Source organism: Nematolebias whitei, chromosome 17, assembly GCF_014905685.2.
Source record: "Nematolebias whitei isolate Nwh7 chromosome 17, NemWhi1, whole genome shotgun sequence".
NCBI lineage: Eukaryota > Metazoa > Chordata > Actinopteri > Cyprinodontiformes > Rivulidae > Nematolebias > Nematolebias whitei.
Genome location: NC_056514.1, coordinates 31864134 through 31892028, shown reverse-complemented (window position 1 = coordinate 31892028; position 27895 = coordinate 31864134). Strand labels below are relative to the sequence as shown.

Sequence of the window (27895 nt, the reverse complement as noted above, 5' to 3'; positions counted from 1 at the left end):
GCTAGTCCCATATTGAAATCTCACATAGCATGAGATGCTCAAACATACAGAAAGAGAAGCAAAAGTACAGTTTACACAAGCTGCACTGTTAACAAAATGTATGTCCCTTGGATCATAGAGTCCCAAACAATTTGGTTTCTGACCCGCAACAAAGTTAGACCCCATCTACTGTTGGTTTAAATATGCTGTACAAGCTTTGCTCATTATCCTATTAAACAAGGACATACACAGCTTCAACATCTACAGTACATTTTTTATTAATTTATCGCTCCTGATTAAACGCCTTGTAATAATTATGGTGAAAAATGATCGCAAGCAATTATTTTTAAACGTAAAATGATATTTGGTGATTATATAAAGAATGCCCTTTGGTGTTTCATAAACCACATTGGTAGCTACCACTCTATAAACAGTTATAAAAGTATTTCTTATTACTTTAACGCCAGTGTTTGTTACTTTTACAACAGCTGTGACAAAAAAAAGTGCTATTAACAAATAAAATATTGTCTCAAGACCATTCACTTGTTTCACAACCCACTCTGACTTTGGAAACCACTGCCTACTTGGTAGAGGGGTTTAAAAATTAAAAGTGTATTTGCTTTCTTGGTTAATCCAAGAATAAATAAATAAAAGTTTGAATCTCCTTGGGAAAATGTATTTGCCTGTGTAGTATTGCACTGTATTTTTTTATGTATGTGTGTGTGTGTGTGTATATATATAAATGAATAACTTAAGCCTAATTATTTTAGACTTTTTACTAATGCATAAGGTAAAATAATAGTGCTGATGTAAAATATGATAAATATGTTAGTTTCTGATTGAACATCTGTTTATAATGACTGGATTTATTTGGACTATACCTTTTGCTCGACCAGAACTCATTTAGTGAAATTATAAATGTTTATTTAATTCACACATATATATGTTATTCACTCTGTGTATTTTATATAATACGTTTGGAGTTTTCTCGTGTAACACCACTGTATATTATGAAACTACCTTGTGTTTATGCATTGCTCGAAAACTGATTACTTTTCATTGCTTCAGGGTGGATTGACCCACTGGTAAAGTGTGGGGGTGAAAAATTTTACAATCATGTACTAAATATAAATACTTAATATTTTTTCAATGTCAACCTCAACTGAATGAGGAAAAAAATTTAAATACGTCAAGTAACATAAAAAATTTTGAGCCAAATACGAAATTTTAAGGTATAAATAACTCAGTAAAAGCGGTTCTCCCCCTTGTAAAGTGGTATCGCCGGTGTATGTTGTCACGGGCTCATAGCGTGTAGTTTTGTCGGATAGTAGAGTACTTGGGTAAAGTTGTAGTTTGCACCAGTGTTGGAAGTGAGCTGCTCGCCTTGCTTCCTGCTTTGGTTTCTTGTTTTTCTACTAAAAGAAAACTCAGCAGGGTAAGACGAAACTAAGCAGCTGCCCAGAGCTGTGGGAGAAACATCAGGAGGCTCACCGTAATGCTCGTGAGTAATAGTTTATGTCGAAATAACAAGATTATTGCGATAGAAAACTTACCAGCATCTACATGTATGCACAAAAATAGCTTGAACTTACTTGTGGTTTGAAATATATATATATATATTTGCGCATTAGAGCGTTTTTTTATATATATAAATATATATATATATATATATATATGAAAATATTGATTTGAAGTGACTGGTTGTAAAATAAGTTTCTCGAAAGAGGCTAAACTCCAGAAAGCTAGCTTAGCAACGGTTTTCCTAACGTTTAGCTGTCCTGTTTGTTTTTTTCGTGTTAATGCTCATAAAAATTACTATTAACATAATAATGTCGGCTCATAGTTGATTCACTTTAGTTTGTTTTGTATGTACACATGTATATGGCTAATCAGAAACCATGTTACTATATGTATATAAAATATGTAAATATAAAAAGAGCGTACTTGGCTTATTTGACACTTTAATTAAACCATATTCGCTTACCAAGTTTAGCATAAAATGCATTTTTATTTGAAATTTCTGATTAAGAAGGGTGCACACTTTGATCTCAATCTGGTTTCCTCCAGTTCAAGGCATGCATGTCGAGATGTTTGATGACAAATGTATGCCTTGTTTGAATGAATAAGTCTGACGCCACATTAGTTTGTGGCTTTGTCCTTTTTGGACTTTTGGTTTCAGACTGTGTTCTTGGCAGTGGATTTACATCTTATCTTTATCAGCAAACCTTCCCTCCAGGTATGAAGTCAGGGCTGGCTTTACACATTGGGATAATAAGCAAAAACATTGTTAAACTTGAATTCCTCTGTCCTTTGTGGGTGTGATTACAACTGTTAAAAGTTCATACCCGTTTGGAAGGGACATGTCAAATATGGGTAGATGACAAGTACAGTATAACATTTGCTGCACTTTGTAATCTATAATTAGTAAGTCATATCCCTTTGAGTTATTTTTCTTACACGAGGGGTTGTATAGAAATGAGTTTGAGGGACCAGTTTGTGCCGATCACTCACACAAGCTCATTTTTCAGGGCTTTTTTCTTGTGTGAAACTGAAAGCCATCCACCTGGAGGGCAGGCAGGATCATGGAAAACAGTTTTAACTCGAGTACCTATTTGCAGGTGATTCCTCTTTTCTTTTCCTTTCCCTACAATTGAAAATATCTCAACACACTTTTCAGATCTTTTGCCCTGTAACAGCCCGGTTACAATCATTGTCCACTTAAGACATGTCTCACATTTTTGTGTATAGTCAGACATTTTTCCATGTAAAATCAATAGTTTTTTTCACCATCATGTGTAAATTTAGATTGAAAAGTCCACTAGATCTGATCTCTTGTGGTCCATTAGCATGTAATATTATTATTCTGTTGCTGTTGTGTCTTCAGCTCTGTGTAATTAAGGGACTTTGTTAGGTTTAGCATTCAAGTGGACAAAATTTATTTCCAACTTGGACAGGATTCATGAAAGCCTTGATTACCAAGCCCAACAAAGCTCCTGTTCTGGACAAATGTATACAGTGCAAGTGATTATGTATGAGATAATTAAGCAGCAAGCCTGCTTTAAAACGTAGGCCTCCCTGGCTGCCATGCATAGCCATGCTGAGTCTTTGTGTTTATGGTAAGTGGGCAGCTGCATGCCTGTGAGACCTTGGCTGTACCCCAGGCCCTCAAAGTGAGCCTGATAACTACTATTGAAACCTCCCAGCCATGCTCATTTCTGACTATTCAATCGCAGCTTTGAATGTAGAGCAAGCCTCGCTGTCTGACTTGAGTTTAATTTCAGTGAACACGCGGACAGCTGTGGGCTTGCCAACACCTCCCAATGAGTTTCATAAAATTCTTTTCAGTCAGTCAGCCTTGACAGTACTCTGTACCACCTGCCGCTTGAGGGACCTACATAATGACACTAACAAAGGAAGTTTCAGATTTCAAAAACTTGGGAGTTTTCATTTTCAGTGCTGCAGAACAAAGCAGAACTTGTCTGCCATTTTAAATGTAATGCTTATTATTTGCACTGTGACATATGCTACACTTAAAACCCCATTTCATAAAAGTTGAGATGGGTTTACCACGATGAGTCATCCTCTCTTCTTTTAACAACAGTCAAACATTTATCTGAAATTATTCTATTTCTATGCACAGTTTTTTGCAGACTGTTGAACCTCTGGCGATCTTTACTTTTGAGACATTTGGCCAAATGCTCTTTTAATCAGTCCTCTTACAGACCTGCTGCCATCTGAATCATTTTTTTGCAAAATGTTCCTCCTGCTGTTTCGTAATCATACCTAATAATTTTACAACTTATTGTTGTCCCTGTCCCGACTTTTTATTTATTTATTTTTTAGATGTTGAGTTGCATTAAAATTCAAAATGACCTTTATTTTTTCAAAAAAGTTTTAAATTTTTTTCGTTTGAACATTATTTACTATGTCCCTTCTTTTTTCATCTTTTCCCTCATCATGTGTTGCCACAGCGAGTCATCCTCCTCCATCCTCACCTATCCTCTGTCCTCATTCCAACTACCTTCATGTCCTCTCTAACTGCATCCATATATCTCCTCTTTGGCCTTCCTCTTTGTATTTTTTCCTGACAATTGCATTTCTAACATCCTTCTACCAATATACCTACTGTCACTCATCTGGACATGTCCAAACTGTCTCTGTCTAACCCTCTCTAACTTTATCTCCCAGTTGTTCAACTTGTGCTGTACCTCTGATGATCTCATTCCTGATCTTATCCATCCTTGTCACTACGCTAGTGAAGATTCTCAGTCATCCAGGACATGATAAATTCAAAAATGTTCAATACAAAAACAACTGGACTTTATTTGTAACAGAAGACGTTTCGCTCCTCATCCTCATCCTTGTCACTCTTAAAGAGAACCTCAACGTCTTCATTCCTATCACTTCCAGTTCTGTCTCCTGTCTTTTTGTCAGTGCCTCTGTCTCCAGTTTATACATCATAGCTGGTCTTACCACTGTCTTGTAAACTTTTCTTTTGATGTATGCTGACATCCTTTTGTTGCAAATCATTCCTGAAACTTTTCTCCATCCACTCCATCCTGCCTGACCTCATATGTTAGTCAGTCCATCACCAGAGCAAACAAGAAGGGGCTCAGAGCGAATCCTTGATGCAATTCCACCTCCACCTTGAAGCTATTTTGTCACTCCTACAGCATGTCTCACCACTGTCCTGCTGTCCTCATGCATATCCTGCACCAGTCTAACATATTTCTGCCACTCCAGATTTCCTCTTGCAATACCACACCTCGGCACTCTTGTCATCTGCTTTTTCTAAATCCACAAAGCCACAATGAAGTTCTTTATGACCTACTCTGTACTTCTCCATCAGCATCCTCAAAGCAAAGATGGCATCTTTGGTGCTCTTTCCCAGCATGAAACAAACTGCTGCTCACAAATTGTCACTTCTCCTCTTAAGTCTAGCTTCCACAACTTTCTCCCAGATCTTCATCGTCTGACTCATCAACTTAATTCCCCTGTAGTTGCTACAACTCTGTACATCACCCTTGTTCTTAAAAATGGGCACCACCACACTTCTCCATTTCCCAGGTGTTCTCTCACACTCTATGCCATTGAATGCCATTGAATATTTGGGTCAGAAACCTCACTGCCTTCTCTCCTAGACATTTCCAAACCTTTACTGGTATGTCATCAGGTCCTACTGCCTTCCCCTTCTTATTTTCAGAGCTTTCCAAACTTCACCCCTACTAATCTTTCCCACTTCCTGGTCCACAGCTTCTGTGACCCCCACTCTTCTTTCTCTTTCATTCTCTTCATTTATTAGCTCCTCCAAGTGATCCTTCCATATTCCCATCATTCTCTCTTTACTTGTTAGAACATTACCATTCCTATCTTTAACAAGCCTAACCTGCTGCACATCCTTGCCAGCCTGATCCCGCTATCTCGCCAATTGGTACAAATCCTTCTTTCCCTCTTTAGTGTCCAACCTCCCATACAACTCATCATACACCTTATTTTCTTTGCTACCTCCCTCTTTGTTCTAGGTTGGATCTCCTTGTATTCCCGTCTTCTCTCTTCAGTCCTCTCACTTCAGTCCCATTGTAAATAAAATGTGTTCATGACATATTTTCAAATCATTACATTCGGTTTCTATTTATATTTTTGACAATATCCTAACTTTTTCAGAATTGGACCTTCATGGATATAAAAACAAAACCAGCTCAAGTATGAGTTGAGATATGAAAATTGCATACAACTTGCTACTAAAAGGACAGGCATTTAGGCTTTTTAGGAAAAAGCATATTTTCTCTTGGGGAATCTTCCTGCAAGGGAAAGCAGCCAAGCTTTTACCCGACATTCCTCTTGCAAATGTTGAAGTAATGAAGAGCCGCACAAATCCCACATTTACTTTCCAAGTCTGGCTAACTCAGGTGTTCAGCAGATGCTCCTCTTATGGAGATGGCCATAATCCTGGGATGTCAAATGAGAATGTTTGAAAATGCATCTTAAAATCTGAACTATGTGGAATATTGTCTTCATATATGTAGGTGGTGATTATAAAAATAAAGTATAAAAAGTGGGTTCAAAACTGGCAATAAATGTGTAAATCAATGGCTTGTATGCGATAAAACAGTCATCTAACTATTGTTTCCACCAGCTGTTCCAAGTGCTATAAGATGGATTAGTATTAGCTCCAATTGTCACTGACACAAAGCTGCCAAATCCTTATGCAATGGTGGCGTAACCCACAGCATTACCATCTGAGCAACGTTTGGAAAAGCTGCTCAAATTGGGAAAATGGTGCTTTGAGCCGTGGCTGTGGTTTTGATGGCTGTTTGCTTTCATGACTTGAATGCAGTTTATGGGTCTTAAAAAAAGTGTGACTCAGAAAAGGGCACAGCTGTACAGAATGTAATATATATACTGTATGCACAAGTTTTTTTTAAGCCAGGTTGACATTAAAGTACACCCTCATTCTAGCTTGACCCTTTAGATCCTGCATTTTTCCTCACTCGTTCTACCTTATTTATGCCGAGCAATTGAATGGTGTTTCTGACGAGCCAAAGTGTTGATTGGTGACGAGTTTTAAGTGACCACAAAGGAAGCTCATCCAAGGTAGCATTTTTGCTGTTGTCTAACACTTACCAGCAGTGCAGACTGTGCAGTTTGCATGTGTTGGGAAGCCAGGTCTGAGCGAAAGGTTCTGCAACGTTCTTCTAAAAGATTAGAGTTCTCAGTTGTCATGATGGTTGCTGCTTAAACCCAGATAACGTGCTATCGGACTCCAGAAGCAGAGAGACTCCCACCGATTCTAGATAATGGCTTCACAGTGATGAAGCAGATTTGAGTTAGACATCTGAAGAGGAGTGGTGCCTATCTTGTTGCCTAATTTTGCATATTTATCTTTGGCCTTCAAAGGTGATAATGTCTGTCTGTAGCATTAATAAATATCTTGTCAACCACTGAATGGATTTTAATACAACTCTAAAAAAATACTTGTACATCTACAACTGATTAACTTTTTGGAGTGAACTCCATTCCAGATGGCTGCCACAACTGTATTGTAGCAAACACCACAATAGCTGTAACTCAGCCAGTTTTATAGATATTGAGCTAAAATTTTGTGTCGTAGCTGAGTCTTGTTTCTGTCTCATACTCTGAGCACTAACTGATTACATGAGATCTGTTCTTAAATTGTTGCGATTATGGTAACTATTACAGTCACCTCTGTATTTCTGTTAACTTTCTTAAAGTAATCCATCCATTCATTATCTTTACCTGCTTTTTCTTTTTTGGGTTGCGGGAGTCACTTGTCCATATCCAGCAGTCACTGTGCGAGAGTGGGGGGGATACCCTGGCCAGGTCTCCAGTCCATCACAGGGACATATGGAGACAAATGAGACAAACAATAATTCACACTCACTCACACCTAGGGACAATTTAGAGTTACCAAACAGCCTAATGTGCATGTTTTTGGTCTGTGGGAGGAAACCGGACTACTGTACCTGGCGAAAATCCATGCATGCATAGAGAGAATATGCAAACTCCAACCAGAAAGTCCCCCAGCCGGTATTTGATTCAACGACCTCGCTGAGAGTCAACACCTCTTCCAACTGAGCAATTGTGCCACCCTCTTAAACATTAGATATAAATCATAACTGATTATCATTTGGAGTTACCCCAGTTCATGATGGCCGCAACAGCCAACTGGCTAGCTGACATTAGCCAACGAAAATTAATTCTCACTCAATTTTATATAGTGAGCTGAAATTTAGTGTGGTAGTAGCCGAGTCTTTTCTCAACACATGCTTCAGTACGTTTCATTAAAAGCTTGGCATTATTTGTTTGCATCAAGCTTCAGTCCATCCATCCATTATCTTTACGCACTTCTTCCTTTTCAGGTCACGGGGGTCACTGGTGCCCATATCCAGCCATCAATCCCCAGTGTGTTAGCAAAATATCTCTTAATTCACTAGATTTGTGTTTAAAATAAACTTTCTTTAAATAACATGTACATCTTTAACTGAAACACTTTTAGTTACCCCAATTAAAGATGGCCACAACAGCTCCATGACCTTAGCCCTACATAAAATGGGTATAACTCAACTAGTTTTACAGATTTTGAGCTAAAACTTTGCGTGTATGTAGGTGAGCAACATATCTTGCAATATTGCATGAGATCTTGCATAATGCAATTTACAATGTGGCTACAATTCTGTTATTTCTCATCGTAACCTAATCTTAGCTCAGAATTCTGACATGAAAAGTGGCAAAATGCAGTTCGCCAAGGAATGGTAGTCTTTTAATTTAGCTGCATTTTGAATGCATTCAGTATGAGGTGAGTGGGTTGGGTGCACACATTAAACTGCCAATTCTGCCTCAATGTGACTCCTGCTTTAGCACTCCAGGTTCCTCTGTCCAAGAAAAAAGTAGGCTTCCTTTTTCCCAGAAGTTTTAACTTTGTCGTTTTATTTAAAAGAAAAAAAACAGGCAAGTTTTGAATGGTTTTCCAAGGCTGCGGGGCTAGGTTCGGCTTCTATAACTCTGTGTTCAGCTTGTGTCATGGGGCCTAGGAATGTTTTTAATTATGTTATAAACCTCACCCATATAAAGCGATCAGTTTAGATATATGGGATTAAAAAAACCCAGAGCATGAGAAAGATGATCAAACCGTTGCATTTTGCTCTAACTAAATGTAATGGTTGTTTACAGTGAGAATCAAGATGAGAAACATTTTTACTGTTTTTCCAGAGAAGGGAAACTTCATTTAATGTCCCCTTTGAGTAAACTTCAGGTCAAAGAGTTTTCTTTTTTATTTTGTGTCATTTGTATCTATCTATAGGCCAAACGAGTGATAAATAAACAATTCCTTCCTCTAGCCAGCATATCCAGAGTTATCTCAGATCTTTGTGGTTGATGGTCAAGCACATTATAATCTGTCCCGACTCAGTCCCGCCTCAAGCTCTGTTCCTTTCTGCTCAAGATAAAAGCTAAAGACGGGTGTTGTTTTTGAAGAACACCCTCATTATCACCCGCCGCCAACAGGGTGGCTGTGTCTATTTGTGTGTTTATGTAATTCTTTTACAAAAATGACTCATGAACTACTGGACAAGTTTTATTAAAACTCTCAGAAGGTAATCATTGAAAGCACATCTAGAACTGTTCAACATTTGGAGTCAATTAAAAAAGGCCACCACAGCTAATCCATGTTAGCTTGCTATAATTCAGTCAGTTTTAGAAATATTCAGCTAAAATTTTATGTTCTGGTTGTCATACTTTGAGCATGACATCTTGTGATTTTGCATATTGCACATAATACTTTCAAGTAGGGGTACACGATATGGGGTTTTTGGCCAATATGCCGATATGTTAACACTTATTTTTTTTTTTTTTACAGAATAATGTATATTTATGCATATATATATATATATATATCCCTAGACCTACAGAGACTACATAGCTTTCTCTGCTGTGGAATTAAAATACATTATTCTGCATGGTCTTTGTCAGTTTGGCTCACTGCCAAATGCAGATGCCAAAAAAGGGGGCTGAAAATGATGTGACACTTCAACTTGGGTTATGTTTAATGTTAAATTTATTCATCACATTTACGTTCTCTAACACAATGACAACACTCAAACAGTACAAATTTGTAAATTTTCACAAATCTAAACTCAACCAGTCAACAAGCAACAAGTGAAAAGTGCACAAGTGGTAGTGCATTAATAGAAATACTTGACAGTTTCTTAAATAAAAAATTAACTTAAAACGGCACCTTTTATATCGGTGTGGTTTTTTGATGGTATGGCCGATGTTCGATATTTAATTTTATCGCTAATATCAACCGATACCATGCTGATAATATCGTGCATCCCTACTTTCAAGGTTTGACCAAAATGGCTACAACTCTGTCATTTGTCAACATAAGATGATCTTGATCTAAAACTCTGACATGAAATGTAGCTGGCGATAAGTATTTCTTTTAAGGGATGCTGGGCCTTTAATAGTTCAAATGTTTTCTCGACCTGGTACTGTAAGTGTTAGCAATGGAAATCATGCATGTCCCATCCCGCACACTCCAACACGACACCCACAACCTCTGATGCTGCCTCTGATTCTCACGGTGTCTTGCCATCTGACAGACCACCCTTTTGTTTCACGCACAGCGTCTCTTTCTGTTCCCTCTCTTCTCTGTCCTGCAGTTGTCATTTAAACAGACACCCCTCTGACCTTGCAGGCGTCATACGACCATCTCGTGTCCACTTTGCTTTGATCCTCTACCTGATGTGGCCTCAAATGTGTAACCGATCCCGTGATGGTAAGATCCTCCGTGAGGATTATATAGGCTTACATCTGGGACCGATGGGCAGTTTTACTGTAATCACGGTGAGGCATTAATGTGAAGACGGGTTGTTTTGATAACCGCAAGGTCAGCTATTCTCAGCCGGCCCCTGAGGAGTCGGTTACACAACTTTGACTTTGCTCCACTCCTGTGTGCTCCAGAGAGGAACACTTTTTAGAGAAACTCGCTCTGTCTTTCACTAAGATAAAACAAAGTGTAGATAGAGTTCCACTTTTGGGTGAGGCCATGTGGAAGTGAAAATGCTGTGTCACTTTAATTTACAGCCCAATAAATGATTAAACAGGTGACACGCTGCCAGTCGTACTGGTCCATGTGTCCAGACCCATCTGAAATGAAAGGAAAAGGAAACCACTATGCTCTCCTGAATTTTCATGAGTTTCCACATGTAGAGCTGAACAGGATGCACATGTAGGAGCCACACAAACAGAATCCATGTGTTTGAGATGGTGCTTAGGTGTTTCACTGTTTAAAATTATTCTGTGTCATTCATGAAAGGTTAGAAGTGTCTTTGTGAAGGAAAACAGCAGTGATCAGTTCTAACCAATAAACACTTCAGTAGTAAATCACTGGGCAGCAACTGTTGGAGACCAGTTGGTGACTCCAAATTGTGAGAAAGTCAATTTAACTTATTAATGAAAATGTTTGCGACCAAGCATAGCAAGCCATTAAAAAAAATAAAAATCACATCTTACATTTATGTGCACATCTTGCAAAGCTGAATTCTTGGCTGGTGTGCATGTTTGAAATAAAGATACACAGATTTTAACCAGTTTTTTTTTTTTAATATTGACATGCGTCAAAAGTTGGAGACATCAGGACCAAGACACTCGTGACAACTGCAAATGTTTTTTTTTTTTTTTACATGTTTAGTTTGTACCTATGAAGTTGAATTTATTTTGTGGTAATGTGGGGTTTAGTATCGACTTTTATGCATCTGATTTATATAAGTTTGCTTTTGAATGAAATGTGTTTTCATTGTTTTTACTTAATTTTTTTGTACAACACATTGGTCCAACTTCTATGGTTTTCAGTGGGCTTTAAAATGAAATCGACACCAACATAGAGAAAAGTCTCCAATTCTCTGAATCACTTTAGTGCTCTAAAATATCTACCGTATTTTCCGGCGTAGAAGTCACATCAGTCAAAAAAAAGCATCATGAAGAAGAAAAAACGTATAGAAGTCGTATATAAGTCGCATATATTATGCGTCACCGCTGACCCGTCATGTTTATTATACATTTATTTAACAGTCAAAACAGCTTCATTTCGCCTGGGCGGCACAGCGCCATCCATCCATCCATCCATCCATCCATCCATCCATCCATCCATCCATCCAACCAACCAACCATACATCGCAGCTGGAGTCACGAGCCATCCAGCGTTCCTCCTCCTGCACCAGCTGAGTGAAGTGAGCAGGAGGACTCGCTGTTGCTGTTCTTTGAAATTTAAAGTGTCACTCAAAAATTGCGTTATGAATATGGAAAAAAAAGAAAACCTATATAAGTCGCAGGACTGACAAATCTCTGAAAAAAAAAAAACCAGCGACTTATACGCCGGAAAATATAGTAATAGTGTTTTTTATTTGTGATTTGATTTAGTGACTTTAGTCTTAAAATGTATTTTTTATGGGGATATTCTGGTCACATTTAGCTTGAAAGTAGAGCAGAATTGAAATAATGCATTATCACACAAGCCAATTGAAAATAAAGCATTGCATATCCACAAAAAAAACATGAACTGATTTTATGCGAGAATTTATAAAAGTTAATCCGATAGTTCAAGTGAAATTTGGCTTTTAAATTGCTAACTGGTTGTAATTCTATTAAAGTAAGCTTTATAGTATGAAAGTAAGCTAATATTAGCAATTGGCTTGAGGTTTATTATGTCTGACAGAACCATTATTGGTGTCGGTAAATTCATCTGCCTTTCTAAGAAAAGGAACAAACTAAAAACTTGTCAGAGTAGCTTAGATACTCTAATTCTCAGCGGGTACTTCTTTTTTGTGACCCTTTTGGTTTTCTTCCTATTTGATGCATTTCAAGCCTCCACCGATGAGCGTCTGCTTATATGGTCGTCAGAATGTAAGAAATGTGCTGAATTCTAATCCTGTGTCCATCCACTCAGGATCGGGCCGAAGAGTGAAGCACATTCCTGGAGGAGCTGAGAGCAAAACCTGCCTGCTCGCACCGTCCCCGCGTCAAGATGTCCTCCAGTTTAAGTTGCTGGAACAACTGGGAACAAGGATGTGTGTTGCCATGGTGATCATCTACAAGAAAACACTGGGGAAAAAGGCTGGCGACGATGTAACCTCCACACGTACGGACTTGGGCACGGTGAGAAGTTGTTTTCTGACTGCTTAAGGCGTTTTCCTTTGCGTGTGAAATGTCATTTCATGTTTATTCAGCTGTGCCAAGAGATTTAAGCTGTGCCTGTCAACGAGAGGACAAGTCGCTGCTTTCAATTTGGAAACTGAGTCCACGTCAGTTCTGTCTTTGTATATTAGTTGTCCTGTTTTGTTAGGCTAAATCAAAGATGAAAATGGGTAATGACTCACAGGACATGATGTCAGAGGACTAATGGGGATGTTTATGGTCAGGAGGGGAGGATATTTAAGTTATGATTACAGATATTTGTGTCAATTTCCATCATTTCAATCCTCCATAATTATTTACCTTAATTCACTTTGAAGGACGTTAATGCATTATTGTTCCACTAAGCTGGTTTATTCTCTAAACTGCATCTTTGCAACAGTAACTCAGGACAGAGTGAGAAAATTCCCCCACTAATGTGGACAGAGTTTGACCTTTCGGTCTCTGGAAATGAAATCATGTTGCATAGTGGCTGAGTGTTGGAGGCGTTTATTGCAGAACTCTCCATTGGGAACAGCTAAAACTTTACTTTTAGCTAATTTATTAATTGTTTCTGTGGCGTCTTGAAGAGCTAACACTGTTCCCTTCAATTCTTTTTCTCGTACTACAACAGTTTCAGGCACAAACCATGAGCCAGGGTGCAGCACTTTTCTCTTGTGGACTCATGGGTAAGATTTGATCATTCTGCTCTCTTTTCCTCCAACAATCTCTGTCTCTCATAATATTTCTCATCCCAAACCGGTTAAAGCCTGAAAGTGTCAGGTGATTAAGAGGTGCTTGTTTTAATGTAATATTGGAAATTATTGGGAGAATGGCTCCAAGCAATCACCTCCACATTGGGTTGAAAGAGTGAAATTATGTGAAAAATGTCAGGCAGGTGGTTTTGCCTACATAAACGTGTTCAAGTGACGACATGTTAGCAGTTTATTAAATCTCATGACGCTCCTGCACATGTAAAGGAGTGTGCTCTCTCTCTCTGAGGTTCTAATCACGAAGGCTCTTCATTCTCTTTATATTTATAATAAACATATTCTTTTGTAACTTGGCACTCGGTGCCTCTTACACAAAGCGCCGGCTAAAAAACTAAGCAAAACATTACCAGCAGGCCTTTTGTTCCACGTTTCGCTTACGTATAGTTGATGGTATTTGGTGGATTTTATTGTCAAAGGAAGAATAGACGATCTGCATATAGTTGCTTTGACGTCCAGCTACTGGCTCAGAGTTGACTACCCAGTTCAGTTGGTTAACCATATTCAGAATCAGAAGTATTTTTGTTAGAATAGTTACAGGCACTTTCCGAACGTGGTGTCACTGTCAAGAAAATACAACTAGCTTTAATCAGAATCTGTAGTGAGTCGTCTGAACATGGAGCGTCTTTGTTTTCCAGTCAGCTGTGCATACAGACACTTTGCCTGAGGGACGGAGTTTATTTTTAACACGAAGCACAGAGAAGTGTCAACAGAGTATAGATGCTGGGTAGACGTAGGAATCTTTAGGCACCTCATGATTTGATTTAAAATTCAGCGGATTGCGTTTGTAAAATGGTTTTTGATGCATTTAAATTATGAAACTAAAATAACTTTGGGTTATTTTACACAAATAAGTACAATTATAAAGTTATATGTCCAAAAAAGAATGCACATCATACAAAAAAAAAACATTTAATCAATAGATGCTAACCAACAATTAGCATAGATGCTAACTTATTTAAAATGCCATAGAAAAGCTAAAGTAATTAGCATTGTGTTTGTCACTAAATTTATACACAAATCAACATTTCAAAGTCATTATTTAAGACAGTCATGTTATGATAACTTCAACTATTACTTACACAGTTTTTAGGGATGAGTGGAAAAAAAACACATTTAAACACGCAACTTTACTACAAAACGTTTCAACTACAGGAAACTACAGTAGCTCTACTAGGACAAACAGTAGGCAGCACCTGCGCTGACTTTCTCAACGTTTCAGCACAGTTTAAAATGAACACAATAGATTTTTGATATTTGAAAGGCAAATTAGATTTACAGATGCACAATGGTGTACAAAATTAGTAGAAATACGTTAATTTATAATGTTGTCATATTTGAGCTTGGAGTAGAATAATCTTTTATTTGCTCCTTAGTGGAGACATTCCAGCGTATCAGCAGAAAGTGATAAAGTGAAAAATGGAAGCACACAGGGTGCACAATGATGTTTCACACATTTACAGACGATAACGTTTAAAAATAAAATAAAAAAGTCTACACAATTATGACCAAAATATAAATCTATCTTCAAATGTCCAAGTATGTTTTTAATAAAGTATTTTTAATTAGGCATCTAATCTTTTGAAATGTTTCATTACAGGGACCAGTCGGTGGCGTGAGGTGGGGCACAGCTGTGCGTTACAGCAGCGGCCAGTAGGAACCAGTCTGGAGAGCCTGTGGGACGTCCTGCCTGAGGTGCACAGAACTTCTACCCACTGGGACTGGGACGTTGGCACCAAATCCAGCACAATCACCAGTTTGCTGCAGGACCTGAGCTTGACTGAGGCTGCCTCCTCCCACGCTACCGCGCCTCCCAGCAAACGTCAGTGCCGGTCCCTGTCTTGTTCAGGTGAGCTTGGAAGTTGCCGCTCCACCTGGCGCCCTCAGGGCTCCCGCGTGTGGACGGCCGTGGAGAAGAGGAGGTGCCACAGCGGAGGCAGCGTTCAGCGCGGCAGCGTTGGAAACACACAGGTGGGCTTCCCCGCCATGCAGCGCAGTTCCAGCTTCAGCTTACCTGCCTGCTCAAACACTGTGGAGCCGCTGTGCTTCACCCAGCACTTCCCACAACCGTCTGCCTTCACCGGCCTCACACCCTCATCCGAGCCCTCAGCCCAGCCCTGCTACCTCTCTCATGAACAAATCTGCCTCCCCGAGGCTCAAGGATCGTCGCCGCCCAGCTCCCCTGACTCCACTCCAGAGCTGGAGCGTCGCGGCGGTCAGGGCGGCCTCGCCCGCAGTCGCTCACAGCCATGTGTCCTCAATGACAAGAAGATTGGAGTGAAGCGCAGGAGACCAGCTGACTCACACAAACAGAGGCCTTCGCTGGATCTGGCTAAGATGACCCAGGTGGGTTTCTGATTTTACTTTGCAAAATCCTGAGTTTTAGTCCATTTGTGTGTCCATTTGTCTAAACCTTTAACAGATGTTAATGTAACTTTCATAAAGTAATCCACAGATGTACCCTCGAGGCTCAATGAGACTAACCTGTACAAATAAAGGTTGAATGAATGTACATTTACTGTTGATACCTTTGGGTCTCAACAAACTCATGACGATCACCACTGCTGATCAGCGTTAGCCGAAACAAAAATGGCTACAACGCATTGAAATTTACAGATAATGAGCTAAAATGTTGGCGCTGCGTTAGCTGAGAGTCATTCACGCATATTTCAAGTGTGATATCGCATAGTATTGTGCATAATAGTTACATAAGCACGCTTTTTAGTTGATTTAACCAAAATGGCTACAACTCCCAACATTTCCCAACACGAGAGCTTGGTCTAAAACTCTGGTATGAAAAGAAGCAGGTAATATTAAGTTAATGCTGGGCTTTTTAGAAAATAAAATAGATAATAGTCTATTTTACTTGACTTTAAAAATGCAGCCTATTAAAACCAAATTTTTGCGCATTTTATTTGTTAGTAACTCGTGAGTCTGGGTGTGTGGGCGTGGGTGGGGGGGGGGGGGGATTTCTTGGTTGAACTCAACAACCTTTTGTGCTCCAAATAATCACTGTCCAGGAAATGGCTATCACAGATTTAATCTGTGGGCCATCGGTCTCTGTAACATTTACTTGTTACACTCTGTTGTTTGGGGTCATTTTCACTGTTCGCGTTGGGAAAACAAACAAACCGCAGTAAAGGTCACGTACACCATTCACCTTCAGCACACCTCAATGTTTCTGCCAGTGTTGTCGTTAAAAAAGCAGCCGTTGGTTCATGCAGGCCTGTTCAGGGTTACATTCCTTTATCAGGGTGTGTGTGTTCACACTTTCAGAGGAGGAGAAATATGTTGTTAAATTTGTTATCGGGGAAAGACAGTTCGACCAAAGCTAGAAGGTGGTTTGTGCGTTGGGACAGGAGTGTTTACAAAACATGAGAAATTGCATTTCCTGCAAAAATGCAGTGAATGCTTATTGCTGAATAACTTGCTGAAAAACAGCTGAAATGAGCTAAAAACATGCTGAAATGTAGCTAAAACAGCAGAACAAGCCTAAGTTAGCAGAAGAAAGCAGAAAGAACACATATTTGCTGAATTAAGTTTAAATAAGCATAAATTAGCACAAAAAATATGAAATTATCTAAAAAAAAAAAAAGAGCTGAAACTAACAAAGAAAATAGCTGAAAAGTTGCTGAAAAGGCAGAAAGCTTAAACTGCCAGAAGGAAGTGGAACGAGCTGAAATGAGCTCAAACAATGTGGAATTAGCTGAAAATCCTAAATTTAGCACAAAACTGCTAGGTGAAATTTCAGGGGAAAAAAGCTGAAAGGAACATTTTTATTTTTATTTCGGCTGATCCCTGCATCAGGGGTCACCACAGCCAACTAACTTGCACAAAGACTTGGCGATTGTTTTTACACGAAAAGCCCCTCCTGACACAAGCACAGACCACTGAGCTACCACAGCCCTCTGTGTGGAGCAGAGAGCTGCTCTCTAGGGCACTCGGGGGAGCAGATGGTGGGGGTTAAGAGCCTTGCTCAAGAGTCCAGAGTGGGGCAAATGAGGGTGGAGGCAGGTGTGGGTGCTTCACCTTTCCCCACCCACATTTTGATGTTGGTACTGGGAGTTGAACCGGTGATCTTCCAATCACAGGCTCACCTTCTCTAACCTCAGGAACAAAGACACTTGAAATTAACAAAAAGAAGTTAATTAGGCTGAAAGTAGCAAAAATTATCACAAAAAACTTGAATTTACCTGAAAACAACTGAAATGATCTAAAAATGCTGAAAAGGTAGACCAAGCCTCAATTAGCAGAAGAAAGCAGAAATACCACATTTTCCCAATTAAGTTGAAAGAAGCAGAAATTAGCACAAAATAGTGGAAATTATCTGAAAAAAGCTGAAATTAGGGGAAAAGAAACAGCTAAATAGTAGCTGAAATAGCAGAAAAAGCTAAAACTTGCAGAAATAAGCTGAAAAGAACATAAACTGAAATTAGCAGGAAAAAGTTAGAAGCACAAAAATGGTGTAGCAGAAATAATCTGTAATGATCACAAAACAGCTAAAATTAGCTGAAAGTAGCTGAAAAATATTTAAAATTTTCACAAGGGAGCTGAACCATAACAAAATGTGAAAGGAGCAGTAAAAGGTTGTAAACAGAGCTAAAGATATGAAGGATGTAAAATGAGCTCAGTTCATTTTCTGTGAGAAAAAAAGAGGCAGAAAAGGCTAAATATTTCAAAAGGCTAAAGTTGCACCAATACCAAAAGTCATAACACCCTTCTGAACGAGCTGAACATTTTGATATGATTTGTTGAAATAGCTGAAAAATGGGATGAGAATCATGCCGAAAAATGTACGGAAGAAAAATGGATCACAATAGTGTGAATGCTTCAGAAGTGTTCACACTATTGTAGGCTGAGCATAACGAAATGCTTGTCATCTGCCGCCTTTGATTCCAAATGTAAAGACTAAGATCATCTTACGTCGAGAAATAAACTTGTAGCCATTTTGGTTAAACATTAAAAATAAAAATGTTTGCTGTTGGCTACCTCCACATCAAACTGTAGCTCAAAATCAGTTCCAACGTTTTGGCTAATATCTTGTAGCTGTGGTAGCCATCAAAAGTTAAATCAGCTGCAGATGCACATCCAGTGATTTCTTAATGAGTTTCATTAAAATCCACCCAGTGGTTTCCAACAGCTAAAGTTTTAGACACAAATGTTGTGAAATAAGCAGCAATTGGTGGATGCGTTTGGAATGACTGTCAGCTACAACCACATCAAGTTTTAGCACAATATCTTTAAAATTGACTGACAAGACGTTTTTTGTTTTTCTGAAAGTCGGTTGACTGTGGTGAAGAATGGGGTAGACTCCAAATGTTAATCAGTTGTAAAGTGGTTCAGGACGTTTTGCCAACAGACACGAACATGAAAAAAACCTTATTGTCCGCCTTCGTCTTGTGGCGTTAAATAATAATTATCTTGTAAAACTTTTGGCTTGGGCTCACCTCTGTAGTTGAGAGTTTAACAGGTTTAATCTGCACATCCCAGCAGGTGTTTTGTGTTTGTTTGTTTGTTTTTTTCCCAACATTTGCACAAAAAGTTTCTCACACGACACCGACTGCACCATAAATACAGAGCAGAAGTCGGCCCTTTTGAGAAAGTCACTCAGAGTTCAGCCGTATCTCAACAACAGTGCTGTTGTGATAGGACAAGCAGACGCCACGCGGGCTTCAAACAGAGACAAGGTCAGCGTGGAGAAAACTGCCTCAGGCGAGGCGACCAACAATATTATGATAGAGAAGCATCAGGGTGTCAAGATTGTCAGCGGTTGATTTTTTTCCTGCTGTTCATGCATTGTTCTAGTTTATTCCCGCCACGAAGAATATTAGCTGTCAGCACAAAAAGACACACGCAAGGCTATTCTTGTAATTTACATGAAAAATCTTAATTTTAAAATTAATTCTGAATGTCAATATAAGACCAGCTAATTTTAATTTAAACCAAGAAATGCGGGATTTAGTTTAAATAGGTAAAATCTCAATATAAACTAGAGAAATTGCATTTCCTGCAAAAATGTAGTGTGAATGCTTGTAAAAAAAAAATCTGTATGACTTTTATGATTGTCCATTGTTGTCATCATTCTTTGTTGAAATCAGGTCTCTCTTGTAAATGAGTCATTGAGGCTCAGTGGGATTAACCTGTTTAAATAAAGGTTAAATGAATGAACAAAAACAGCTGAAATGAGCTAAAATCATGCTATAATGTAGCTGCAATGGAAGAACAAGCCTATGTTAGCAGAAGAAAGCAGAAAGAACACATTTGCTGAATTTGGTTTAAATAAGCAGCAAGGAGCACAAAAATTAGGGAATTCACTACAAAAGTGGAAATTAGCACACACAAAAACAGCTGAAAAGTAGCTAAAATAGCAGAAATAAGCTTTAATTACCAGAAGGAAGTGGAGGGAGCACAATTGTGCCCAATTAGGCTTAAAAAAGTGGAAAATATCTGAAAAAAGGCAGAAAGTTGCAGAAATAAAAGCTGAACAGTAGCTAAAAAGGCACAAAGAAGCTTAAATGACCAGAAACAAGTGGAGAGCACATTTTTGCTGAATTAGGCTGAAAAAAGTTTTAAATGAGTGCAAAAAATGTGGAATTAGTTGAACAAGCTAAAATTTACATAAAATAGCTAAATAGCTGAAATACCTGAAACTTGCAGAAATATGCTGAAAGGAGCATAACAAGCTGAAATTAACAGAAATAAGTCAGAAAAAGCACAAAAATGTTTTGGTTAGCAGAAAGAATCTGAAAGGAGCACAAAACAGCTGAAAGTAGCAGAGTTTTTAATTTATTTTTCATTTGTACAAGGAGCAGCACGGTGGCGCAACTGGTAGAGCTGCTGCCTCTCAGCGAGCAGGTCCTTGGTTCAAACCCCGGTCCAGGGGCCTTTCTGGGTGGAGTTTGCATGTTCTCTCCGTGCATGCGTGGGTTTTCTCCGGGTGCTCCGGTTTCCTCCCACAGTCCAAAAACATGCATGTTAGGCTGATTGGTAACTCTAAATTGTCCCTAGGTGTGAGTGAGAGAGTGAATGGTTGTTTGTCTCGTTTGTCTCTATGTGTCCCTGTGATGGACTTGCGACCCGTCCAGGGTGTACCCCGCCCCTCGCACAGTGATTGCTGGACATGGGCACCAGCGACCCCCGTGACCCAAAATGAAATAAGCGGGTAAAGAAAATGGATGGATGGATTTGTACAAGGAAGCTGAACCAGAACAAAATGTGAAAGGAGCAGTAAAAGGATGTAAACAGATAAAAAGATTTGAAGGATGTAAAATGAGCTCAATTCATTTTCTATGAGAAAGCATCAGAAAAGGCTAAATATTTCAAAAAGCTAAAGTTGCACCAATACCAGAAGTCATAGCATCCTTCTCCTGAATGAGCTGAATGTTTTGATATACGATTTGTTGAAATAGCACAAAAATTGTGGAACGAGAAATGCGCTGAAAAACGTCCGCAAGAAAAATGGATCACAATAGTGTGAATGTAAACATTCACACTATTAAAGGCATTCCTTGAAGGAGAGCACATCACTCACACAACCTTTTAATGGAAACGTTGTAAACTGATATCGATGAGAGGAGTTGTAGCCGTTTTAATTAAAACTTGTAAATAGTTACTTTTGCAACTTGTGTTACAGCTCATAAAGGGTTGGGGATAACTCTCTACTATTCTTCCACAATGCTAGCAAAATTGACCAAGTTATAGCTGTTGTGTTTGCTAATGTCAATTAGCTGTGGCAGCCATGTTGACCTGGGTTGACTCAAACTATTTGTAGGAATTCATCCAGCAGGATGACAGGATAAGCCACTTTACTCTGAGACGTCATTGTGTGGCACCTCGTCAGGATTCAGTCACCTTGCTGTTCAGAGACTGCCCTCAGCGCTGAGTTTCTGAAGCTTCTCATCATCCACACCCAGCGACGGTGTCATTTACTCGTGGAGAAACTGCTACCTGTCGCGTGACCCGGCGTCGCTTTTTAAATGTCAGGAAGCAGAACAGTTGTGGAAGAAGTTATAGATCATCAGGAGCGGGGGAGGCAGATATTTGTGGGGTGAAGAGATATTGATTTCTGTAAATTCAGCTCGCAGGGTGGATCGCTGCCACAGCGGGCCCTCATGAGTTATCGATCTGATTTTATGGATATTGAGTCAAGGTCAGTACGAATGAGGACTTGGGCTCTGTCACAGGCACGGCAGCAGGAAGAGACGGCGATTATGACCATCACTTAAATGTTTTGCGTTTGGTTCATTTAAGACAGGGAGTCCTTGTTCAGCAGAGAAACTCTGTCTCCAAGGTTAAAACTGTTACCGATAGTCCAGACTGCTTATGCTCTTATCACGTTGGTCCCATGGTAGTAGCCACAAATCAGACTTCAGCATGAAGTGCCAAGAAAACTGAAAAATTATCTTTGATGCAACACGACCCAAACACACAGACCTTTCCTCTGCTGCTTAGCAAGACATGGATCATAACTCTGGGTCCATAAACGTGTAGCTCGCAACTCTTTAGCCTGTACTTTTGTGTTTATTGGACAATAGATTGACTGAGTCATGCGTGTTGCAGCAGTGTTGTTGGCTTTTATTTTCAGATTTACTAATTCAAAGAACGTCCTACTAAGAGCTTAGAAAGTTTTGTCAAATATAAAACAATAGACAATATGTATCTAAACCTTCAAGTCAAAGTTTGCGTAGCTGATTCATAAATGAAACATTCAGGAGCTCAAAATCTACAACCCCAATCCTGAAAAAGTTGCAATGTGGAAAAAAGTAAATTAAAACAAACTTCTAATTTTTTTCAGCACTGAAGTTGTATGGCTGTTGTTGTAAAACATTAATACTGCTGTCGTGTTCATCAAAACGAGTAAAAGCCTTCAACTGTCACTCTTAAGGGATGATTTACCCATGATGCATCCTGTCTGAATAAGTTAAACCATCAAAAGCCTGTATGTAAAATATTTTTAGTACCTAGTTCGGAAATGGCTTAGACATTGTCTCAATTAAAATGATTACGGTAGTCCCTCGTTTATCGCGGGGGTTACGTTCCAGACACCCACGCGATACGTGAAAATTTGCAAAGTAGCAACACTATATATTTTAGAATTTATTAGTATTTATATATATTTAAGGATTTATAAACCCTTCCCACACTCTTGCAATGTTCTAAACTCTTAAACCTACGCAATGTTAACAACATATGTATATGTACTGTACAGTACTGTAAAATATTACTCACTAGCTCTGCAGACCAGCAGCTCGGTTTCGGTCTTCAGGAAGCTTCAGGATTATTTGCGACTTTCCTGCCAGTTCTGTGAGCTTGATAGATAAATAGACGGATAGATAGAGAGATAGATAGAGATAGATATAGAGATATAGATATACAGTGCCTTGTGAAAGTATTCGGCCCCCTTGAACTTTTCAACCTTTTGCCACAGTTCAGGCTTCAAACATAAAGATATAACATTTTAATTTTTTGTGAAGAATCAACAACAAGTTGGACACAATTGTGAAGTGGAATGAAATTTATTGGATGTGTCAAACTTTTTTAACAAATAAAAAACTGAAAAGTGGGGCGTGCAATATTATTCAGCCCCCTTGCGTTAATACTTTGCAGCGCCGCCTTTTGCTGCAGTTCCAGCTGCAGTTCCAGCTGCAAGTCTCTTGGGGTTTGTCTCTATCAGTTTTGCACATGGAGACACTGAAATTCTTGCCCATTCTTCTTTGCAAAACAGCTCGAGCTCAGTGAGGTTGGATGGAGAGCGTTTGTGAACAGCAGTCTTCAGCTCTTTCCACAGATTCTCGATTGGATTCAGGTCTGGACTTTGACTTGGCCACTCCAACACCTGGATATGTTTATTTGTGAACCATTCCACTGTAGATTTGACTTTGTTTTGGATCATTGTCTTGTTGGAAGATAAATCTCCGTCCCAGTCTCAGGTCTCTTGCAGACTCAAACAGGTTTTCTTCCAGAATGTTCCTGTATTTGGCCCCATCCATCTTCCCATAAATTCTGACCATCTTCCCTGTCCCTGCTGATGAAAAGCAGGCCCAAACCATGATGCTGCCACCACGTTTGACAGTGGGGATGGTGTGTTCAGGGTGATGAGCTGTGTTGCTTTTACGCCAAACATATCGTTTTGCATTGTGTCCAAACAGCTGGATTTTTGTTTCATGTGACCAGAGCACCTTCTTCCACATGTTTGGTGTGTCTCCCAGGTGCTGGTGGCAAACTTTAAACAACACTTTTTATGGATATCTTTGAGAAATGGCTTTCTTCTTGCCACTCTTCCATAAAGGCCAGATTTGTGCGGTGTACGGCTGATTGTTGTCCTATGGACAGACTCTCCCACCTCAGCTGTAGATCTCTGCAGTTCATCCAGAGAGATCATGGGCCTCTTGGCAGCATCTCTGATCAGTCTTCTCCTTGTTCCAGATGAAAGTTTAGAGGGACGGCCGGGTCTTGGTAGATTTGCAGTGGTCTGATACTGCTTCCATTTCAATATGATTGCTTGCACAGTGCTCCAATTGTTGAAAAACTGTGAAAGAGCAAGTTCCGCGAAAGTCGAACTGCGAAATAGCGAAGGACTACTGTAAAATGAATGAATGTACATCCCCTTCCTTCTCTTGTTTGCCTGCTGTAATAATAAAACCTCGCCTTGGACTCATTTTCATAAGAACTGGGGTCTTTAAAACAAAGACTACATTTAATTAATTTCAGACTATTAAATTGACAAATCATTGATTCAGACTTCTTTAGCTCTCTGTTGCACCTCAATAGAAAGTGCTTTGGGGCTTGTTAATCCTAAAACCCGTCATACTTTATTTTCCAACAAATTAAAAAGTATAGAATCCACTTTATTCTATTGATTATTTGCAGCTGCACGTCTTAAACTTGGCAGTGATCTGCGTCTCTAACAGACTCGTGTCTTTCATGTGTTCCATAAGCACACCAACAGGAGGTTTTTACAGAGGCTCTATTCTCTCGCCTCCCTCCGGCCCGACATCGGTGAGGCATGAGGCAGCTGTCCTGCCTTCTTCACATTAGCTGTACAGATTGGATAAGCCTCGGTCGTAAAGCTGCACAATCCAACGCGCGCAGCTGTCACAGGACTCGCCTGCAGCCGTGTTGGCACATGTGGAATTGCCTAAAGAAGTTACTGAGTTTCCCAGATGTATGCGAGCATTGTGCAGGGAAGGAGTCAGAAGGTCAGCATGAGTGACGTGTGCCCTCTGGATATCTGACCACTTGCTGTGTGGGTTCATCTTGGATCAGATCACAGCCTATCTTATCTTATTTGCCATAAATGAGTTATCTTTATCACCCACCATTGTATGGGCGGTAATGTTTTCTGCCAGCGTGTATTTTATGTTAGTTTGTCTTTAGCAATGGCAAAATATCTACAAATAAGTGGGTTTTAATAAAACTCTTAGCGTAATCACTGGGTGTCGTGTATACACGATTAACTTTTGGAGTCAGTCCGATCCAAGATGGCTGCCATAACTAATCCCTTACCAACACAATTTTATTAATTTACTTAAAACTAGAGAAATTGCATCTCTTGCGAAAATGCAGTGTGAATGCTTATTACAGAAGAACTTGCTGAAAAACAGCTGAAATTAGCTAAAAACATGCTGAAATGCAGCTGACAGAAGAAAGCAGAAATAACTCATATTTGCTAAATTAGGTTAAAATATGCAGCAATTAGCACAAAAATTGGGAAATTAGCTCAAAGTAGCTAAAAAGGCAAAAAGAAGCTTAAACTATCAGAAGGAAGTGGAAGGAGCTGAAATGAGATAAAAATGTAGAATTAACTGAAAAAGATAAAACTAGCATCAAAAGAGCTAAATAGTAGCTGAAAGTGCAGAAATAGCTGAACCTAGGAGAAAAAAACTGAAAGAAGTGGTTATTATCTGAAAAAAGCTTAAATTAACAAAGAACAGCTGAATAGTAACAGAAGGAAGTGGAGAGAGCACATTTTTGCTGTATTAGGCTGAAAAAGTTTAAATGAGTGCAAAAAATGTGGAATTAGCTGAAAAAGCTAAAATTAGCATAAACAGCTAAATATTAGCTGAAATAGTAGAAAAGGCTGAAACTTGCAGAAATAAGCTGAAAGGAGAATAACGAGCTGAAATCAACAGGAAGAAGCGCAAAAATGTTCTAGTTGGCAGAAAGAATCTGAAAGGAGCACAAAACAGCTGAAATTGGCTGAAAAAAGTTTTAATTTGCACAAGGAAGCTGAATGAAGCTGAACCAGAAAAAGGTTGTAAACAGCTCAATTGATTTCCTATGGGGAAAAAAGTGGCAGAAAGGGCTAAATATTTCAAAAAGCTAAAGTTGCACCAATGCCAAAAGTCGTAGCAGGATTGTCCTGAAAGAGCTGAACGTTTTGATTTAGGATTTGTTGAAATGGCACAAAAACTGTGAAATGAGAAAGATGCTGAAAAATGTACGGAAGAAAAATGGATCACAATAGTGTGAATGCTTCATAAACATTCACACTAATACAGATAATGAGGTAAAGTTTATGTGGGAGTAGCTCAGTCATCCTCAACACATACACATACATTTTGTGAGGTGTGGCGGCCATCTTAAATTATAATGTTATGAAACACAGTGGGCCTTATGCATATCCTTTAATTAAGTGTAAGATTAAATCTTGTATTTATTCCTAAAAAAGATCTACCTTTCTCTACACAGAAACTTCGGAATTTCCACAGCCTTAGCTGCCCTGGCATCCCAGGCGACGACCTCAGCGCGCCAGGCCAGGCGGCACCCACTCTCAGGTGCAACACCGACGACTTGTCTGAAAACGAAGACGGCTCGGAGGACGTTGGGAGTTGGCCCAAAGATGGCGAGCCCACCAGGAACGAGTCGGCCACGGAGGAGGCGGACAGGAACCTCATAAACTGCCGCACCTCGACCGCAGGAACGACTGGCGGGAAGGACGGCGAGCCTCTGTGGGCGGGGCTGTGCAGCATGAGGAGGGACGTGTACCAGCTTGGAGGAGAGCTCGACATCGAGCAGATCGAAAGGAACTGAGCTGCTTTCCTTCTGAGGGAAGATGAATTAAGGGGCTGGAAGTTTATCACCAGGTGGTACAACAAACTGCTGAGAGTCTTAAGGACAAAGCGACGGAGAGCTCCTGCAGAGAGCGTTCCAGGGCTCGTCTTTTTCTGTTTTCAAGGAGGGACCGAACGGGCGTTTTATGCTTTAAATGTCCATGTTTGGGGACTGTGTTCAGAAGCGACTCCCCCACTACAGTTTTTTGTGTCTCAGGAGAAAATGCAAGTCAGGGAAGGTGGATCCGAGTGGAAGTAGAATGGATAAATTTCAAAATGTAATCTTAACCTGATTAGCCTACTTGTGCTTTGTTTGTAGAGAATTCACAGCAGGCTTGTATAAATTCTCTGCACTTGAAAGTGTCTTCTCCTCTGACGTTCTTAACTAGCACATAGGTACACGATGGAGAGAAATGGTCACCACTTAAAGAGCTACTGATGTTGAAGCCTCTTTCACTCTTACTGAGCAACAAGCCATACACACACACACACACACACCTACAATATATACTGAAGAGCTTAACGTTGTACTCTGTAGCTTCAGGCTTACCTGTGAGATCTATTCTCTGAATGTCTGAAATGTACTTCAAGATGATAACAGCCTTAATATTCTTTCTTTTTACGATTTGTAACGAACGTACTTAAAACATAAGCATAATTTCTATAAAGAATAAACAGGTTTAAAAGTCATTTGTAATCACATTATTTGTTCTTGCTTGTCGCTCGCTGCCAGTGGCGAAGTCATGACAATGTTTTACGCATGTCTGTCTAACCATCTCATGAACAACTGGACAGATTTTCATGAAACTTTTCAAGATCAAGATCTCCCAATTTTGCATACAAATTGCTCATAATGTCAACAAGTTTGACCAAAAACCTGATGTGCTTAGTCCGATTTTAATCACAAACACTGGCATGGACGCCAGCAGGCGATATGCGTTCTAATCGAGGCTCGGCTGCCAGCTCTGGGTTTGTGTCAGCAGTTTTTCAGACGTGTCTTAGTTGCTTAGTAAGTCGAAAGACGCAAGTGGGTGTGAATAGATTCTCTGGCTGGCCTGATTTCTTGTAAGGCTTTGACATCCTGTCTTGACTTGGTACACGTTTCAGTATGTTACTTTATGTTCACCCTAACAGCTTTAAAGTTTATATCCGTTTTGTGCTACTTTGATCAATATTATAGTTTTAACATGATCTGAATTGATCCTATTCTATAACTGGAGAAATTGCATTTCCTGCAAAAAATGCAGTGTGAATGCTTATTGCAGAAGAACATGATGAAATGTAGCTAAAATGGAAGAACGAGCCTAAATTAGCAAAAGTAAGCAGAAAGAACACTGATGAATTATGTTTAAATGAGCAGAAAAATTAAGAAATTGGCTAAAAATGCTGAAATAAAAAAGCTGA

At 39.5% G+C, this 27895-nt stretch overlaps 1 protein-coding gene across 1 annotated transcript; it reads left to right on the top strand.

Moving 5' to 3' along the window:
* Positions 1 to 1323: 1323 nt before the first annotated feature.
* fam53b (family with sequence similarity 53 member B) lies at positions 1324 to 27092 on the top strand. The gene is made up of 5 exons (XM_037691491.1): positions 1324 to 1480; positions 12446 to 12654; positions 13304 to 13358; positions 15040 to 15785; positions 26130 to 27092. The coding sequence occupies exons 2-5, from the start codon at positions 12565 to 12567 to the stop codon at positions 26469 to 26471; spliced, it is 1233 nt and encodes a 410-aa protein (XP_037547419.1). The 5' UTR covers positions 1324 to 1480; positions 12446 to 12564; the 3' UTR covers positions 26472 to 27092.
* Positions 27093 to 27895: the final 803 nt, after the last annotated feature.

Excerpts from the sequence above, each read along its gene's own strand:
- fam53b (XM_037691491.1), top strand. The coding sequence starts at position 12,565 with ATGTGTGTTGCCATGGTGATCATCTACAAGAAAACACTGGGGAAAAAG. Across the intron at positions 13,359-15,039 it reads TTTCTCTTGTGGACTCATGG|GGACCAGTCGGTGGCGTGAG; the intron begins GTAAGATTTGAT and ends GTTTCATTACAG. Across the intron at positions 15,786-26,129 it reads ATCTGGCTAAGATGACCCAG|AAACTTCGGAATTTCCACAG; the intron begins GTGGGTTTCTGA and ends TTCTCTACACAG.